General features: G+C 33.0%; 2 protein-coding genes and 1 long non-coding RNA gene across 8 annotated transcripts; 2 read left to right on the top strand and 1 right to left on the bottom strand.

The window, feature by feature from the left end:
- Positions 1–1,307: 1,307 nt before the first annotated feature.
- On the top strand, positions 1,308–8,368 carry LOC110615751 (protein PUTATIVE RECOMBINATION INITIATION DEFECT 1). 3 transcript variants are annotated; one of them, XM_043956850.1, is made up of 9 exons: positions 1,308–1,875; positions 3,074–3,183; positions 3,285–3,460; positions 4,121–4,432; positions 4,957–5,923; positions 6,041–6,743; positions 6,817–7,094; positions 7,158–7,827; positions 7,924–7,997. In XM_043956850.1, the coding sequence occupies exons 1-9, from the start codon at positions 1,375–1,377 to the stop codon at positions 7,978–7,980; spliced, it is 3,774 nt and encodes a 1,257-aa protein (XP_043812785.1). In that variant the 5' UTR covers positions 1,308–1,374; the 3' UTR covers positions 7,981–7,997. The 3 variants fall into 3 exon arrangements, with proteins under 3 accessions (XP_043812785.1, XP_021613523.1, XP_043812786.1); XM_021757831.2 differs by having other exon boundaries at positions 1,310–1,875; positions 7,940–8,368; XM_043956851.1 differs by having other exon boundaries at positions 1,738–1,875; positions 2,952–3,183; positions 7,940–8,368.
- Positions 7,557–11,097, bottom strand: LOC110615752 (pentatricopeptide repeat-containing protein At4g14190, chloroplastic). 4 transcript variants are annotated; one of them, XM_043956854.1, is made up of 3 exons: positions 10,325–11,097; positions 8,831–10,021; positions 7,557–7,694 (listed from the first exon to the last, which is right to left on the bottom strand). In XM_043956854.1, the coding sequence occupies exons 1-2, from the start codon at positions 10,697–10,699 to the stop codon at positions 8,873–8,875; spliced, it is 1,524 nt and encodes a 507-aa protein (XP_043812789.1). In that variant the 5' UTR covers positions 10,700–11,097; the 3' UTR covers positions 7,557–7,694; positions 8,831–8,872. The 4 variants fall into 4 exon arrangements, with proteins under 4 accessions (XP_043812789.1, XP_043812788.1, XP_043812787.1 ...); XM_043956853.1 differs by lacking the exon at positions 7,557–7,694 and adding an exon at positions 7,754–7,889; XM_043956852.1 differs by lacking the exon at positions 7,557–7,694 and adding an exon at positions 8,547–8,763 and having other exon boundaries at positions 8,844–10,021.
- Positions 11,098–11,385: 288 nt separating this feature from the next.
- LOC122723719 lies at positions 11,386–12,343 on the top strand. Its single transcript, XR_006350737.1, has 2 exons — positions 11,386–11,622; positions 11,775–12,343. It is a non-coding gene; the product is annotated as an uncharacterized LOC122723719 (long non-coding RNA).
- Positions 12,344–16,800: the final 4,457 nt, after the last annotated feature.

Consider the following 16,800-nt stretch of genomic DNA (forward strand, 5'->3'; position numbering starts at 1 on the left):
GAGCAATATGAGTCTAAACCCTCGATTCAATAGTTATAGTCTACCATGAATATTAACTTCAATGCCAGTTAGGAGATATGAAGTATTTTGCAGGAATAGTCTTAATCTATTATTCGATGAAATTTTTTTTTTTGGCTAGTGAAAATATCATTTTGTTGATAATTTTTATTGATGCTTTAAGGTTACAGATCTTACTTGATGTGCAGGAGATATATACAACTAACATTCTATTGCTTAATTTCTAGCTCCATAGAATGTTTCATGTGCAGGGGTTATTGACATTTTATTGCTCAATTTCTAGCTACATAGAATGTTTCATGTTCAGGGGTTATAGAAGCTGACTTGGAGTTTGATAGTTTTCGTTTTGGGTTGTTGGATGCAATTATTGAGGATGTACATGTTTGGTTGATACAAATGTTCATGAAATTATTATGATTGAGGTTGTAAATTTTTGGAAAGGTAGTAAGTTGATACAAATGTACATGTCGGCCCTTTTTCTGCACTTACAACTTATATTTTCAATCTATCATCCACTCACCTCTATTCCCACTAGAACCATATGATATTTTCACTCTAAATGAGAGAAACTAAAGAAAATTTAAGAAAAAAAGAAGAAATTCATGCTCTTTTCCAAAACTCAACATATGAGATGAAAAATGTTATTTTCTCTTGACTGTCATATCAAATAACAAGAGGAGAAGAAGTGAACAAATTAAGAATTTTATTAAAGTTTAGGGCTTTTAAACATTATAAGAATATCATTTTTATAATAAAAAATTTTTCTCTCTCCTTCTTTTATATTAAAACTAATGGCATTAGGTAGAAAAAGCAACGATAGGAATTAATTAATCAAAATTTTAAAATATAAGTAATGTTTTAATTTATTTTAAAAAACACAGAAATCAATTAGTTGGGACTAAATAGTAACTTTTTCTTTTGTTTACTGTTTTTTATAATTTAAAGAAAAATTTTATGTTTAATCTTTATCTTATAAAAACTAATTAGTTAGTATTTTTATTTTAAAAAATACATTAAAATATTTTTAATATTTTAAAAGTTTACTAATTAATTTTTTCATTAATTTTAATCTTTAAATATTATAAAAAAAAACTAAAATATCCTCAATACAGAAAGACTAATTAATAAATTTTTTACAAATTTAAGGAGTTAATTAATAAATTTTTTTAAATTATAAAAATTAAATAATAAAATATTTAATGACTAAAATTAACGAAAAAATTATCGATGTAATTTTGTCTTATTTAAATCATGCAAGGTATATTTTGCGCGGGAGCAGAGTTTCGGTTTAAAATCCCATCACTATCGCGCTAATATTTGGAATCTCCACATCCATCTTTCTCTCTCTTCTCTGCAATGTTGTTTGCGGACTCACAAGATCCCGATCTGGATTTTGAGGACTTGATCGAGGAAGAAACAGCTCAACGGCTTCACCCCACCACCAATCCTTCGCTTACTTTACAGACCTCGCATCAATGCTCCAAAGGCCACAGATCTACACTCTCACTTCCCACCCAACACGGCGGCTCTATCTGCCTCCTCTGCCTTTCCAATCTCATCACCACTGCACGCGCCCCTACCTTTCATGTTTCCTATGCCCTCTCCCAGCTTTCTCTCTCCCTCTCCCATCCTCCCTTCCTTCACTCTCTTCTCTCTTTCCATCCTCACTTTCTCATCTCTCCTCTCGTCTCCGCTCTTTCTTTGTTTGATGATGACTCTATCGCTCGCCAACTCATTGATCTTATCACTGATCTCTGCGGGTCCTGTGACGCCACTCTATGTGATGAGTTTCTCATGAGAGTAGCCGATCACATATCCTCCCGCACATTGGTGTGGAGTCGGCGGCAGGTGTACATGGTGAGTCGATTTTTTTTCTTCGAAGGAAAATGAAGGAGAATGGATAAAAATTATTATTCAAATCTCTGATGCTATTGTTCTTCTACAGTATATTTGATACCTAAATTGCAAATTTCATATGACATCAAGTAGTGAATCGAGCAACTTTTAAATGAGCAATGTATACCTTTAAAGTTAACTACCTTTCACGATAATCTGTACGATCGAGGCCTGTATGCGTAAAAATTGATGTGTGGACTTAGTTATACATAATTATTTAATATAGAAAAATTTTGTGAATATACATTCAAACTTAATCTTTCGGAGTGCTTGGTTGAATTCCATATCTTAAAATTTTGTGCAATGTAATTGAATTCTATGTTTTTGCATGTTTTGATTTGCATAAAATTATAATTCATTTATATGGAATTGTTATGATAAATACCAATTCTTAGCATATTTGATGAGATTTGAAATGAATTCCATAAAACTATTATAAAGGATATTAGTAAGACTTAATTTTATGATTTTTTTGCTTTCCATTTTCGCAACTCATAGCTTCAGTAGCTATTAAGCCTGTCTACATAACTTTCGGACATTGCAATCACGGGAATTGAACTCAAGGAATTGCTTTTCCTTCGTTTAGAACTTCCGGCAGATATTACTGCTTGATTACCACAGTTATAATAAGTGCTTGGTTACTACGGATATTTCTTTTAAAATCTTATACCTGATCATTTATAACAATTAAAAGACCACACAAGTCTTTTAGCAATTTATTAATAAATATAAAATATATTCGCATGAGAGATAAGATTTGATATAACAGCATAAACATTATTATTGCAAAGTGCATAATAAGTTTAAATATTATAAAGTTAGAACAGGAATAACTCTTATTTTGTATCTACACATTCTTCTTTTCTATTTTTCATTTTGCTTTCATGCTGGAAAAATGCTTCACAAGCATGTTGCTCAAGCGCGGGTTGAGTACTGGAAAAGTACCCTGGAGCAGCATTGGCATGTCCAATGCATATATGTACATATTCCTCGTGTTATTTTTGGCATTCTAGTATCGATTTCTTTCAAATTTGCAGTTTGCTTTTAACTTGGACACAACAAAGAGTTGAGTAGAAGAGATTTTCAGGGCAAGGTGTTCTTTTGCCAATAACAGCGTAAAAGAATTGTTTTTAATTTTCAAATATGATCTCAAGTGCAGCTCCACTGTTTTGGTGTTCTCTTGAACTGTTCTACGAATAATCCATATGCTCACATTAAAGACAAAGATGCCCTTTTATCCAATCTTGTCATAGGTCTTCAGTTGCCAAGGTATCTCCGGAGCAACTACTACAGCAACAATTTACATTTACACTGCACCAACTACATCATAATTTAACATGTTTTCATGATTTTTGGCTCCATTGATGCAGTGAAGAAATGCGGGGAGAGATCATGTTTGTTCTATACAAACTAACCCTCTGCCAATGTGCATATGAGGAAAGTGACGGAGCAGTCTCTCTTCTCGCCTTCTGTCCTAAACTGTTGCATCTGTCACTGGAGGCCCTTTTGAAGACCCAGGATGATACCGTCCGATTGAACTGTGTAGGTTTGTACTGTTTTTTTTACCCTTTTGTAATCAGTGTTATGGTTAGCTTCAAATGCTTGATTTAGACCTAGGATAGTCCGTTGAACTCTTTGGTACAAATGTTTTTTGACATCATAAAGACGTTTTTTTTTCTTTGAAAAGTCATAAAGACGTGTTTATTGTATACTAGTTTGCACATTTTAGTCTGCATACCATAACCTTGGGTTCAAGTGGAGAAAACTTGAAGACCGGATGAGCTATAGTTCTTAACTGTCATTGGATTGGTAGGCCCTAAAAACATGTCATGCACAAGCTGGATTATAAACAAATGGATTCTGGCTGCCTGCAACTTTTATAATACGACCAATTATTATACAAGCATAAGCTGTTTGTATTTTTTGCGATTATAAGTTATAGCTCTAATTCTGATTCCATAATTTGATTTACAACACAGAAGAAGGTTTTGCTGATTGTACACGGCTAAATTTAACTTATTCATGATACTGCAACTCCTACATACTTCTTTTTGCCCAATCACCACTCTATACTCTCTTAACAGAGCTGAATGGTGAAACGAATCCATGTAGTGTATCCCTACCAGTTTGGGGTTAAGGCTTAAGTTTTGTCTATCATCATCATCCTCACTCAACATACTATTTCTTTTTGTTTCTCTTACACCAGCATTTTTGACGATCCTTGCTCAGAAGGGGTTTTTCGGGAATGCATATGCAAATGACATAAATAGCATGAGTTCTGATGAAGCTGATAAATTCATGCAAACAACAGAGCATGGAGTAGATGATCACCCTCTGAATCTCTTATTTGCCGAGGCAATTAAAGGCCCACTCCTTTCATCAGACAGGCAAATCCAAATCAACACACTAGATCTAATATTTCACTATTTGTCAAGGGAAGGAGCTCCAGGCAAACAGATCCAACTTTTGGTTGATGAGAACATTGTGGACTACGTATTTGAAATACTAAGACTGTCAGGTAAATGTTATTCTGCATGCAAGATGTACATCTAGATTTCATTCTAGCAATATGACACAAGTTCTTACCATTCAATCTACACTTGTATAACCTTAATATTGTGATAGGACTGGTCAAACACTTGCGTTGCCAGTGACTTTGAACATCGAATCTTGCCATGGATTATGCCTGGTTCTATATTTCTTGTTGGTTTTTTGAGAGGAGACGAGGATAATATACTCAAATGCATAAAACTAACATATTAATTTTATTCATGCTATTTATAGCAATAAACATAATTGAAAATCTTAACACATTATAAATAACCTAAATCTTAATATCACATCTAAATTTTATCCTATCTTCATCTTCAGATATTGCATCGCCTCCTAAAATCATTCAGCTTATTCAGCCTAACAATCATAATTTTAAATTTGCAGACTAAGTAAATTATTCTAACATTTCTGTTTCTGATTCTCCAAAAGTGAAAGTTATAATGCCGCAAAAATTTTTGGTGCTCATGAATTTCTATTGTCTGTGGACAGAATGTAAGGATCCAGTTGTCAACTCTGGCATTCTGGTTCTTGATCTTTTATCAACCGCGGAGAAAGGCTTCACAGAAAGATTGCTAGTTGGATTCCAAATTCTTATTTCAATTGTGCGTTATGTATCTGAAGTTCCTTTTCATCCTGTTCAAATTCAGACAATGAAACTCATATGGAATGGCATTTCTGATTTCCCTGGAATCATATCAATTTCCCATATTGAGGAACTAGTTCATGTTTTGGCAAGATTGCTGCAGAGGCATACTGATGGGGAGATGGGCTTGTCTTCAGATGCATTTGCGACGGTCTGCTCAATTTTTGTAGCTCTTTTAAAATCCCCATCTTTCTGTGGAAATTTGGATCTGATAACATCCGTTGAAGAAGCAACAACTTATGCCATTTTAGCTTGCCTAAATATCTCTGAAAATGATCCCAGTCAACTTTTGCACTCTTTGTATTTGCTTAAGGAGGCATATGGATATGGTCATGAAGAAATGTCCACTAACAACTCCACTATCACAGGTTTACTAAATTGTATTGTGGATTTATGCACATCACATATCTTGCCTTGGTTTGTAACGGTTATTGATGAAGTGGATGAGGAAATCGTCCTAGGTATATTGGAAACTTTCCATTTTATATTGCTTCAGGATTCTGACAACCAAGCCACAAAATTTGCAAATAGATTGGTTAAATCGTCTTGGTTCAGTTTGGCATTTGGATATCTAGGGGTATTCCCTACGGAAAAAATGAAACTAAGAGTATATGTAATGCTCAGTTCAATTGTGGATGTTCTTCTGGGAAATGATACTGGGCAACCCATTAGAGATGCTGCTCCCAATCTTCCAACTGACCCTATTGATTTGTTGTTTCTGCTCGGGCAGAAGTCCTCCCATAATTCATCATTATCAACTTGTCAATCTGCAGTTTTGTTGATTTTACATACAAGTTCTTTATATGATGAAAGGTGATTGAGTTGCTTTGATCCCAGTTGCTTGTTTGTCTAATTTATACAATATGATTCATAATTACTCCACTAGGATATGCATTTGTAAATATCTTGATTTTTTATCACATTTCTCAGGCTTGCAGATGAGAAGTCCATATTGGCTTCGCTTGAACAATATATTCTTGTCAACAGAGATGATGCCACTAATACATTAACAATGATACAACTGGCAAACCTTTATGGTCTGTGTCGGAGTGTCACCAAAATGAACTGCCAGATTCCCTACAGTCCAGAAGCTGAGAGGATCCTGTTCCATCTATTGACTGAAAATGAATGGGATTTGCCTTCTTCAAGAATTCACTTGGTATCACTGAAATGGCTGTTTCAACAAGAGAAACTCTTTTATGCACTGTCTTACCAAATATTAAAATTTTGCAGAAGCAATAGCTCAAATGGGACCCAGATTGCTATTCATGGGAAAAGTAGTCACGTTATAAGTGCGCAAGTCATTGCAGAGTTGGCAAAATCTGAAGACAACTACGTGGCAAGACTTTTGGTATGCTTACTGATGCAGGTGGCGGAGGAAGAAAACCAGGAGGGTGACTTGACGTTAACAGTAAATCTCTCAGCAAAAATCATTAGCATCTCCCCAGCTGCATCAAACCAATTATGTTTGAACGGCATAAGCAATGCAATCCGAAATATCTATTACAACCCTAATAATTTTTCTTCCCCCAAAATATTTATGGCCACATCTCTTTTAGTGTTTAATGTTCTACATTCAGTCCACGCTGAAGCACTGAGTGAGGATGAAGCTTGGCTGGCAGTGACCATGAAGGTTCTAAGTCTCAACTTGAGCTCATGAAGATATCCTGGTAACAACATGAAACTGATCACGTTTTGCCTTGTAGTTGCTGGACTCCATCTGCACAATGGCTGGAAAATGCTGGTCTGTTGAAGCTTTACTAGCATTTGCCATTTTTTCCTTGATTTTGCATCAATCCACCAGCAAAGTGTTGCTGGGAGCTGCAAACGCCATACTTTTCAACGGTTCTCTGGCATCCATGATAAAGAACGTGATTCATGAGGCCTGTTTGAAGGGACCTGCTTTGTTTGATTGCAATGAGGGAACAAGCATTGGCGAAAGTCTGATATTCGTGCTTTTACTGAATTATTTCTCTCTGAGAAGGTAATTGTTCTATTAAATCCAACTATATGGTTTCGTGCTTTGAATCTAACTTCTCTGTCTTAGTTTGCATGTCGTTCTCCCTGGGGCTGTGGATTGGCAAAATTTACTTGATCTACCAAACGTGATGCAGCCAGTTTCAGTGATTAGCATCTACTGCCATGACTTGTGTAGGCTGATGCATTTTGGGTCACCCACGGTCAAGCTTGTTGCATCATATTGCTTGTTGGAGTTCATTACAAGATTATCTGAACAAAGAAATACAAAAAAGGAGGAGCTAAAATGCTCCATGGGTTACCTAATGTCCATGATGACTATATTAGAAGGCCTGATATTTTACAGCGACACAAGGGTGTCTATAAACTGCAGCCATTGTCTATCAATGATTTTAGGATGGGAAAAGCCGGATACAAAGGAGACAATCGTCAATGCTGACAACACCTGGTGCAGGCTGATTGTAGAAGAGATGGCAATGTCTTTGGCGGTTCCAAGCTTAGCATCAAAATCTTTCACTAATTATCACAAGCCTGCTGTTCATGTAGCAGTTGCGTTGCTAAAGCTACAAAAATCTCCTCAATGGCTAAGCACCGTGTTTGACGATCCCTGCATATCTGGTATAATTAAAAACCTCATGGCCAGTAATATTAGCGCTGAGATGGTGCTTTTATTTCAACAGTTGGTGAGATCGGAGTTATTAAAGGCAGAGCAAATTGCTTCTGTAAATAGGGTACTTCAGGTATGACAATGCTACGGTAATACACAAATTTCAAGGGATCCACAAATACAACAATAGTAGCACTGCATGAAATAGAAAAATAATGCATAATATTAGATTCTTAACTTTGTAGGAATGCAGGAAGCATATCTACACCAGAGATGTTCAAAATGACCACCCAGATGAGCAAGCAGAGATGAGGGTTACAGTTGCAGATGATTTAGGGGAAGTTTGTGCATATCTCATTCATTTGATGTTATCCGAGGCACCTCTAGATGCAGATTCTATGGGTTTACAAACTGAAAAAAGACGATTGCTAGAAGAAATAGAAATGTTTTTCAGGACTTTGACAGTAGAGGATGACAACCAAGGAAATTCAAGCATTAATAGCGCTTGAATAAAAACTTCTGGCTCTCTAACCTCAGCTAACAATATCTACAAGTGTCCCCTCGGAAAAGAAAAAGAAAAAAAGGGGGGGAAAACTAAGTGAAGTACACAGTGGCAGTATGATATTGGTACAATGTAAAAATTACTGTTTGATCAAATAAGCTATGTTTACTTCCATGCTCTAGACAAAAACTAAGGAAGATTTTGCATGTGAAAAGTTCCATGCTTTAAACACTGACTTTTTTTAAAAAAACTAAAAAAAAGAGTAAAGAAAAGTTTCTTTCATTCTGTATGCTCATTCTCTTTAGCAGTTCTACTTCACTCTTCCATGGAAATTGACGGAAACCTCTAAAGAACAAATGAAAAGTTTTCAAGGATGGTTACAGAGATTATGATGACAGATGAGCTATGAATAGCCAGTAAAAACAATGGCACAAAATCAAAACCAAGCAGTTTTCTTCCATGAAGTAAGGAATTCAACCACTTTTAACATTATCTTGGTATCAAATGATGCGACTCGTGAAATTTTATCCTGCTGCAACGTGAGGGTAAAAAACTTACCATGCTTTTCTGTACAATGAAATGATATTGAGTTAGCCACATAAACAGACTGGTGATTTGAGTATCATAAGCTTACTGAGTTAGCACACCTTGATTCTTGGTTTCAATCTTACTTGCCTTAATTGATGCTGCCATTGTTCTTTGCCACCAAATCAATGAGAGTGAAATAAGTCCACTTTTTCTTTTCTCTAGCATTAGGTTCAAGAGAGGAGTATGTCTCTTCACATCTTCTGAGGAACTGGCCCTTTCCAAATGCAGTGAGAACCAGAGGATCGGTTTTCATTTCCACATGTTTGGAAAAGAGACCCATCCTTCTCCATGTCTCAAAGATTCCAGTCCCATGAAAGCCTTTGTCATATGCATCAAATAGAATTCCAACGGTGACCATATCAGGTTCCACATAAAGGTTAGCTAACTTGGAGAGCAAGATCCTCAAGTGTGTGAAGTCTTTGATCTTCAAGTATGCTAGCAAAATAATGTTTACAAATGTTATATTCCAAGAAACCTTTGCTTCCTCCATCTGTCTAACAATGGAATCCATGCCCTTTTGACTCAATGAACACGCACTAGAAAGGAGGTGCAGACACCAAACAATATCAGTTTTACCACTTCGAGATGAAAGATCATCTCCTAGGTCATCTAATCTTGAAAACATGAGATTTTCAATATAAATCACAGCTATTTTTCTTATTAAATCTTCCTTTAAAGTGGCTTTGGATTTCCGCACCCATCTTAAAACCTTATCTATCTTTTCTACTATTCCAAAGTTCACATAAGCCTCAAGCATGGCAATCAAAGTACACGATTGCAAGTCCATCCTTTTTGTTCTCATAGATTGATATAATCTTTCCATTTTTGTAAGCAACCCAGCTTGTGCAAATTCTCGGATAAGTAAATTATAAGTAAAGCAGTCAGGCGAACACCCATCTATCTCCATTTGCTTCAAGCACATACCCATTTCATCATACATTTTGTACTTTCCATAAGCCTGAATCAAACCATCATAGGTATCACTTTCTGATGACAAATTAATTTCTTTCATCTGATTAAGGTAAAACAAGGCATCATCAAACTTCCCGTTACTTGCATAACCATGAATCAAGGAATTGAATATTTGTAGGGAAGGACTCAAACCAAAACTCTTCATTTCTATGAATGTCAAAGATGCATCTTCCATTATACCTTCTTCACATAATAAATTTATAATCTTCTCATAGTTGAATTCATTAATTCGTGATTTCTCTATGTTCTTCCAAGTGTCAAACACCTGCATAAATATCTTCAAGTTTTCAGATATTTGATAAAACTAACAATTTACATCAATAACAATATACGAATTATTTCCAACAACCTCACATCCTTCAATCCAACCATCCATAGTAGTAATAGCTAGAAGGGGTTACAATTCCATTGTTTCTTTCAATCCTTGCCACCCTCCCACAGGCAAAACAAAAAAGGGTAAAGAGATAGAGAGACCAAAAGTACTCTTCTTTTTCAACTTTCCAGTTTCTTGCTGATTTATCATAAACCACACAAGAATTTTTTACACACAGAGAGAGAGAGAGTATACCTGAAGAATCTCCTTTGTTCTGGAGGATTGTTTAAGGAATCTGATGACAGCCCAAAAGTGGTCTTTGGACCAATCTCCATCATCCTGAAGCATTTCCAAAGGGCAAGAGCCCTTCTTGTTGAGCTTAGCAAGCAAGATTTTTAGCCTTTTGTGTTCATGGTAGCTCTCAACAAGAAGGGTTCTGTGCTTTGTGGAATTATCTTGAGGAATCGTATGAGGTGGAGCTGATGAGTGGAGACAAGACAAGGGTTTTGGGAGTAGGGAGAAGGGTTTTTGGATTAGGGTTTTGGAGGAGAGCACTCTGTTATTGTCGCTCTTAAATTTCCATGTAAAGAATATCTTGAAATTATTTTGCAGAGCACATATGTCATCCATCAGCTATGCAAAACCTATGACCGAATCTGCTAAAATCAAATTTATTTTCCAATGTGAAGCTTTACGGATAGAAATAGAGATGCACCTGTTGGACACATCAGATAAGCAAGTTTTTTGGCACTAACCGTAAATCTTGCTGGAAGGAATTATTGGACTTAGATTTGCTAAGTAAACATGGACATGGGTTTAAAAATGGTCCATTTGCTAAAGTTTTGAACTTGAAAGAAGAATGGTCTGATGCCCATTTATGGGTCCCATGTGATAAGATGACTAATTTACGACTTTACGTGGTTTTAATTCATATTAAGATGACACATGGCAGTCCATTAAGCCACCAATTGTTGACTTAATGAAGTTTAGTGGACATGTGTCCACCTTAATACATGCTTTCATTTAAAAGGAATGAAGAAGCTAAGTGGTCTTCTTGTTGCCGTGGGTGGTGCCGTGCGAAAGCTTTCCATGCTTTTTTTTTTTTTTTTTTTTTGCATGTTTCGAGCATAAATTATCCATTCTCTTCCATTCCATTTCTTGCACTAAATTTGTTGTTGAATTCAAGACATTGAGGAAAAGCTCATCCATTCCAAAATTGTAGCAATTAACAATCTTCCTTGTTTTGGTTGGCTAAAAACGAGAAGAGTAAAGGGAGAGATTAATTGATGCAATTTGGAGTTCTTCAAGGTTTAATTAGAATGGGACTAACATTAAAGAGCTACATTTGGAGTTTTAGACTTTTTTACTTTTAGTAGAGAGAAAATCTTCTCTTACCCTTTTTTTTTTCTTGAGCTTTAGGCTCTTCTTCTATCGGCTGTGTCTGGCCTTCCTTCGCACCATCTAGAGAAAAGCCTTTCTTCCTCTAACTAGGGGAAAGCCTCTCTTCCTTTGACTCGGTGATGGATTTTCTCTTCCAATCACCGGGTTGGGGTGTATATATTTATTCCTTCCTTTTGCTTTGTTTTTTTCTGTGTTTTGAGTCTATAGAGCTTCTATTTCATAAGGATTTATATGGCTGTATTTGTGATTCCTTACTTTCTTGTGTTGGTTTTATTAGATCTAATGGTTGCATGTTGTTTTACAGGTTCCTCCATCATTTTTGGGCTTCGTATGTGTTCCTTTGTTTTATTTTACTTTAGTGAGACTAAATCGGAGATGGAGTCTTAGCATTTCTGAAGTTCCTTAGTCGTTCTTGCTTCTAAGACGGCCGACCTTCAAAGACACAAAAAGCATTCGTGAAGCACTACTTGGTTCCCTCTCTGGAGCTTTCAATGACGGATTTGGCTTGATTTTCTTCTCTGGAGCTGATCTTCTTTGCACCTGTGGCGTCGTTTTTGGTGGAGCCTCTTGTTCTTCAATTTGTGGCTAGCTTCGGCTTTGGTGGCTAGATTTGATTGCAGCTATAGGTTCATTTGGTAGTAGATCTGCTTTTGCAGGTCTATACCTTGATGGGTTATATCTCTTTTAGAAGAAGAAGAGCACTTTCTCAATTTTTCTGAAGGCCTTCTGAGGGTGGTCCTTGGCCGGAGTGTTGTGGCGGCTACAAGTTCCATACAATGCTACTAGAGTTCTGTGTTTGAGTGGGTCGGATTTTGTTGTATTGGGCCTTTATTTATTGTTTTTTCTATGTTTTTCAAGCCTTTTCAATGTGCATTGGGTTGAGTCTTTTTTATGAATGTAATCTGCCTTTTTTAAAAAAAAAAAAAAAACTCTAAGAAACTAAATTTTAACAAACTAAATTTAAACTTTTCAAAATTGAGTTCGGTTTAAAATATTTAAACTCTTAATATTTGAGAATTGATTGACGATAAACACCGGTTAGACCATGATTTTTCTTTTTATGAAAAATTAAAATGTTTAATTTTATTCTTTCATCCTTCATTACCTTTACAAATATGATTTCTAAAATATTAAATTAATTTAACATGTGATGTTAAATAGTAAATTTGTTTTATTTTCATGGTTTTAATATATTTTGAATGTACTTAAGTATGATAGGTGATCATGGACTTCAAGAAACGCAATATGCTCATTTTCCCTTGTGCTAAAAAATCTATAGTATAGAATATTATTTCATTTTTATTTATATTCTTTTCTCGCCTTGGTATGCCAAGAATTAATTTGTAATTTGAAAATTGGTGAAACACTAACTGTGTGGAGTTGAATGGGAGCCAGCTTCAAGGAGTTTTGAAGATCTGCTTTTTTAACTATTGTGTTAGATGAATGTGAATCTAGGATAGCTCTTGACATTAGTCTTGGTGGCTTGATCTGATATTGTTTTAGTACACTCTATAATCACGTTTTTTACATTAATTATATAAAATATATATATTTTTAATGTGTATATTGATACATAGATAATATGGCTAATGTGCAAAGTGAAATCTTAATAGTAATTTACTATGGATGTATGCTACAAGTGGATTTGATCCTCTAGTCTCTTATTGATTCCTTTGGTAATTTTGTTACCAATTTCCATATGAACAAGATTGAATGTACACTAGATGAGTTGCTAAAATCATTTGGTTACCACACAAAAGAATTTACCAAGTCATAAGAGTAAAGAGGTCACTTTTATTGCCACTTACCGTAGACCGGAAAAGGACCAACAAGAAGAAAGGTTCAAAGACCTCACTCCTTAGTCCTTCTAGTAAAGTTGGGTAAGAATAAGCCTAAGAAAAAAAAGATAGCAACCACCCCAGCTTATAAAGGAAAGTGTTTCCACTATCAGACAGATGGTGGACACCGGAAAAGAAAATATCCCCTGTCCCTGGAAATTGTGAAAGACAAGAAGTTGAAGCCTTCTGAAGGAATGTCTACTTTTTGTTATTCTGAGATTATTAGTACTTTTAGTTCATCTTCCTGAATAATTGATATTGGTGTTAGTTTTCCTGTTTGTAATAATTTGTAGGAACTAGTAGACAATAGGAGCCTGGATAAAGATCATGTCATTTTGAAAATAGGCAATGGAGTAAATGTTGCAACTTTAGTTATAGGTTATGCTACATACATAAACTATATGCCCAGTGTTTATGTAAATATAATATCTATTTCTAGTTTAACTAGCAATAATTATGAATTTCATTTCTTGAATGGTTAATGTAATATTTATGTAAGAAGTAAATTAGTCGGTACTGGATATATAAAGAGTGGCCAATATTATAATATTATAAGTCATCTTATAATAAATTCTAAACATTTTTTACATTTAAGGTTAGATCGTAGAAAAAAAAAGAAAGAATTAATAAATTGGTTAAAGTGAAAATTTTATCTCAAATGGGTTTAGAACCAATACCAACTTCTGAAACTTGTCTTCAATGAAAAATAATCAGATCATCATTTATGGGATAAATCAAAAGAGCTAAAGATATATTAGAAATTGATCATACAGATGTTTGTGGAGGTTTTTCTACTTCATTACTCTCACATATGGTTTTTCTACTCAAAATTTCTGTTTCATTTCCAAAGTTCTCAATTTTGCATTGCTACCTTTCATATTAGGATTTGGATCTAATGGGCTGATTATATTGGATAATGATGGAAATAATTGACTAATGCAAGGTATATCCGTCCCATGCTTACTGTAAATGTAAATTTCTTTAATCACATTCAAATAAGAAAATATTCTCATTAGTGATCTATCATCAGTGATTAAGAACATTCATTTTAAAGGGGCTAAAATGGTTTTGCCAACTAGATTTTTTTCACATTTTGGTACTTCAATACATTCTCAAATAAATATATCATATTCCAAACTCTCAGATAATGAGGATTAAAATTATTTTTTATATATAGTTCATCACCTTCATATATAAGCTTTCCGTCTCTTTTTATAAATTTACCTCTCATGGTAAAACACTAAACAGATTCCATCTACACAGATATCTTAAAGAAAAAATAAAAAGAAAAAAGCACCAAAACAAGAAAAAAAAATTAAAATATTGAATTTGCATAAAATAAATCATATCACTATCAACACAAATGTCTTCCACAAGCAGAACACTATTATTAAAAAAGAAACAGAAAGTTTTAGGAACCACCAACCTAATAACTTACATTGTAAGAAAATATAGACAAACAAACAATATTTCTGGAAGAACAAATAAAAAATTACGCTCCAATACTATTTTACTGCAACTAAATCGTATATATTAACATATGCATCCAACGATTCAAGCATAATATCATACATAGATACTGACTAGCTACTTACCGAGAGCAATAAATGATAATTTCTTGTTAAGGTGTGTCAAGCTATACATCAATCAAAGAAATCAATGAGGTCAAGAGCTTTTTAAAGTTTTTAAAGATTAAGATGCTTTACAGTGGATCAGAGAGTAACACCGATGGACTTGAGCTTTTTTTTAAGATTTATTAATTAATGGGTTTATTAATTAATGAAACTCGTCTTAGCAGAAAAAATTTTGCCGGGCTTAACAATATGGTTTAAACGGACTGAATTGTTTAAACATGAGCATAGTTGAAAAAGAAAATTTATTAAAAATTTATATGACTATCTAAGAATTTGTTAAGAATTTAAAAAAATCGAAAAAATAAAAATAAAAAACAGATCGTACATGACCAAGTGACATAAAAGTCGTCCCAAAGATCACATTGCAAACAATGTAACAAAAGATTTGCCACGTATATAACATTATCATCTTAGACAATAATTAACAATTCTATTGCTTAAGTTTTGATCTGTAATTTTGATTGTATAGATTAAATATTTTTGTTAAATTTAAATGAATTTATATTAAAATAAATGAATAATTTTAACATGGAATTGTTAAAGAATAATATTATTATTTTTTTTAATTCTACAAAGAACCTATTTAACATGCTTCGTTTGTTGTTTTCCTTTACAATGAGGACATTGTTTTCCCTTAAAAAACATGGAATTTTTTAATCCTGTGTGCTATGAGCTGTGTTTCCAAATTCTAGCATCATTTTCATTTTGGTTTCTTTCTTTTTCTATACTTTTATTTGCTTCGTTCTCAATAAAGACATTCTTTTTAATGAAAATAATTAATTTATAATAAAATAATAATATAAATAAATTTAATAATAGTGAAATAAATCTAAAAATAACAATATCCTTCCTAATTTCAGGTGGCTATTGTAATCCCTAGATTGAATAAACATTTTATAATTAATTATAATTACTGTAAGTCTAATTTACTATAGGTTATATTTTTTTAATTTTATAACTTTCACAATTATTACATTTTTATATATTTACTATTAATGGCTAATAGACAAGGCCGACACTGTCACCATCGGCATTAATTGTTACTTATCTAGCTTATGTGATCAAGCTAAGCAGTTTTTTTTTCCGATTATATATATTATATATTTATATAATTTGAAATTAATCAAATTAAAATAATGAGTTATTGAATATTTAAATTTATAAAAAAAATTTATAATTAAATATAAATTACCCATATCATTTATAACTTGTTTAAAAAAAATTCACTTATTGTTAATTTTTTGAAAAATAATTTGTATTTAAAAATTATTTTTATTAAAAATATTTTTGATAAAGTAATTTACTTTTTATTACTTATTTTATAATTTAAAAATAAAAATATTTATAAATTTACATATAATAGTATTAATAAGATTTTAAAATTATAAAATAATTACTTTTTTTTAAAGTGGAAGACAATTTCTTTTAAAATAATTTAATTTTTTATTTGATTAAATTTTTTTTTGTTGATAATTTTTTAGCTACGCCAAACATCATGAAATGCAGAAAAATGGAATCTACAATAAGAATATTTCTCACATTATTACTTAAATTTATTTATTTATTTATGATTTAAAAAATTGCACCAGACACAGGACGTAATTTATTTATTTATTTCATGATTAAATATATTACTTATGAAATATTAAAAAATAATTTAAAATAATATTTAACATAATTTAACTTTAAAAAATAATAAAATTATTTATTTTGTTTAAATTATACTAATATTTAAAATGCGTTTTAAAAAATTAATAATATATAGATTAATTTAAAATTTAATTATCTTGACTAAAAGAATATGTAATACATTTAGTGTAATAAATTCAAATCTCTATTCCCATCTCCTAAAAAAAAT

The sequence above is a fragment of the Manihot esculenta genome, chromosome 5, assembly GCF_001659605.2.
Source record: "Manihot esculenta cultivar AM560-2 chromosome 5, M.esculenta_v8, whole genome shotgun sequence".
Taxonomy (NCBI): Eukaryota; Viridiplantae; Streptophyta; class Magnoliopsida; order Malpighiales; family Euphorbiaceae; genus Manihot; species Manihot esculenta.

Bases quoted from the DNA above. Each gene is read 5' to 3' on its own strand.
- LOC110615751 (XM_021757831.2), top strand. From the start codon at position 1,375: ATGTTGTTTGCGGACTCACAAGATCCCGATCTGGATTTTGAGGACTTG. The intron at 1,876-3,073 runs GTGAGTCGATTT...TCTCAAGTGCAG, and splicing joins GTCGGCGGCAGGTGTACATG to CTCCACTGTTTTGGTGTTCT. The intron at 3,184-3,284 runs GTATCTCCGGAG...CCATTGATGCAG, and splicing joins ATAGGTCTTCAGTTGCCAAG to TGAAGAAATGCGGGGAGAGA.
- LOC110615752 (XM_043956854.1), bottom strand. From the start codon at position 10,699: ATGGATGACATATGTGCTCTGCAAAATAATTTCAAGATATTCTTTACA. The intron at 10,022-10,324 runs GTATACTCTCTC...ATATTTATGCAG, and splicing joins GAACAAAGGAGATTCTTCAG to GTGTTTGACACTTGGAAGAA.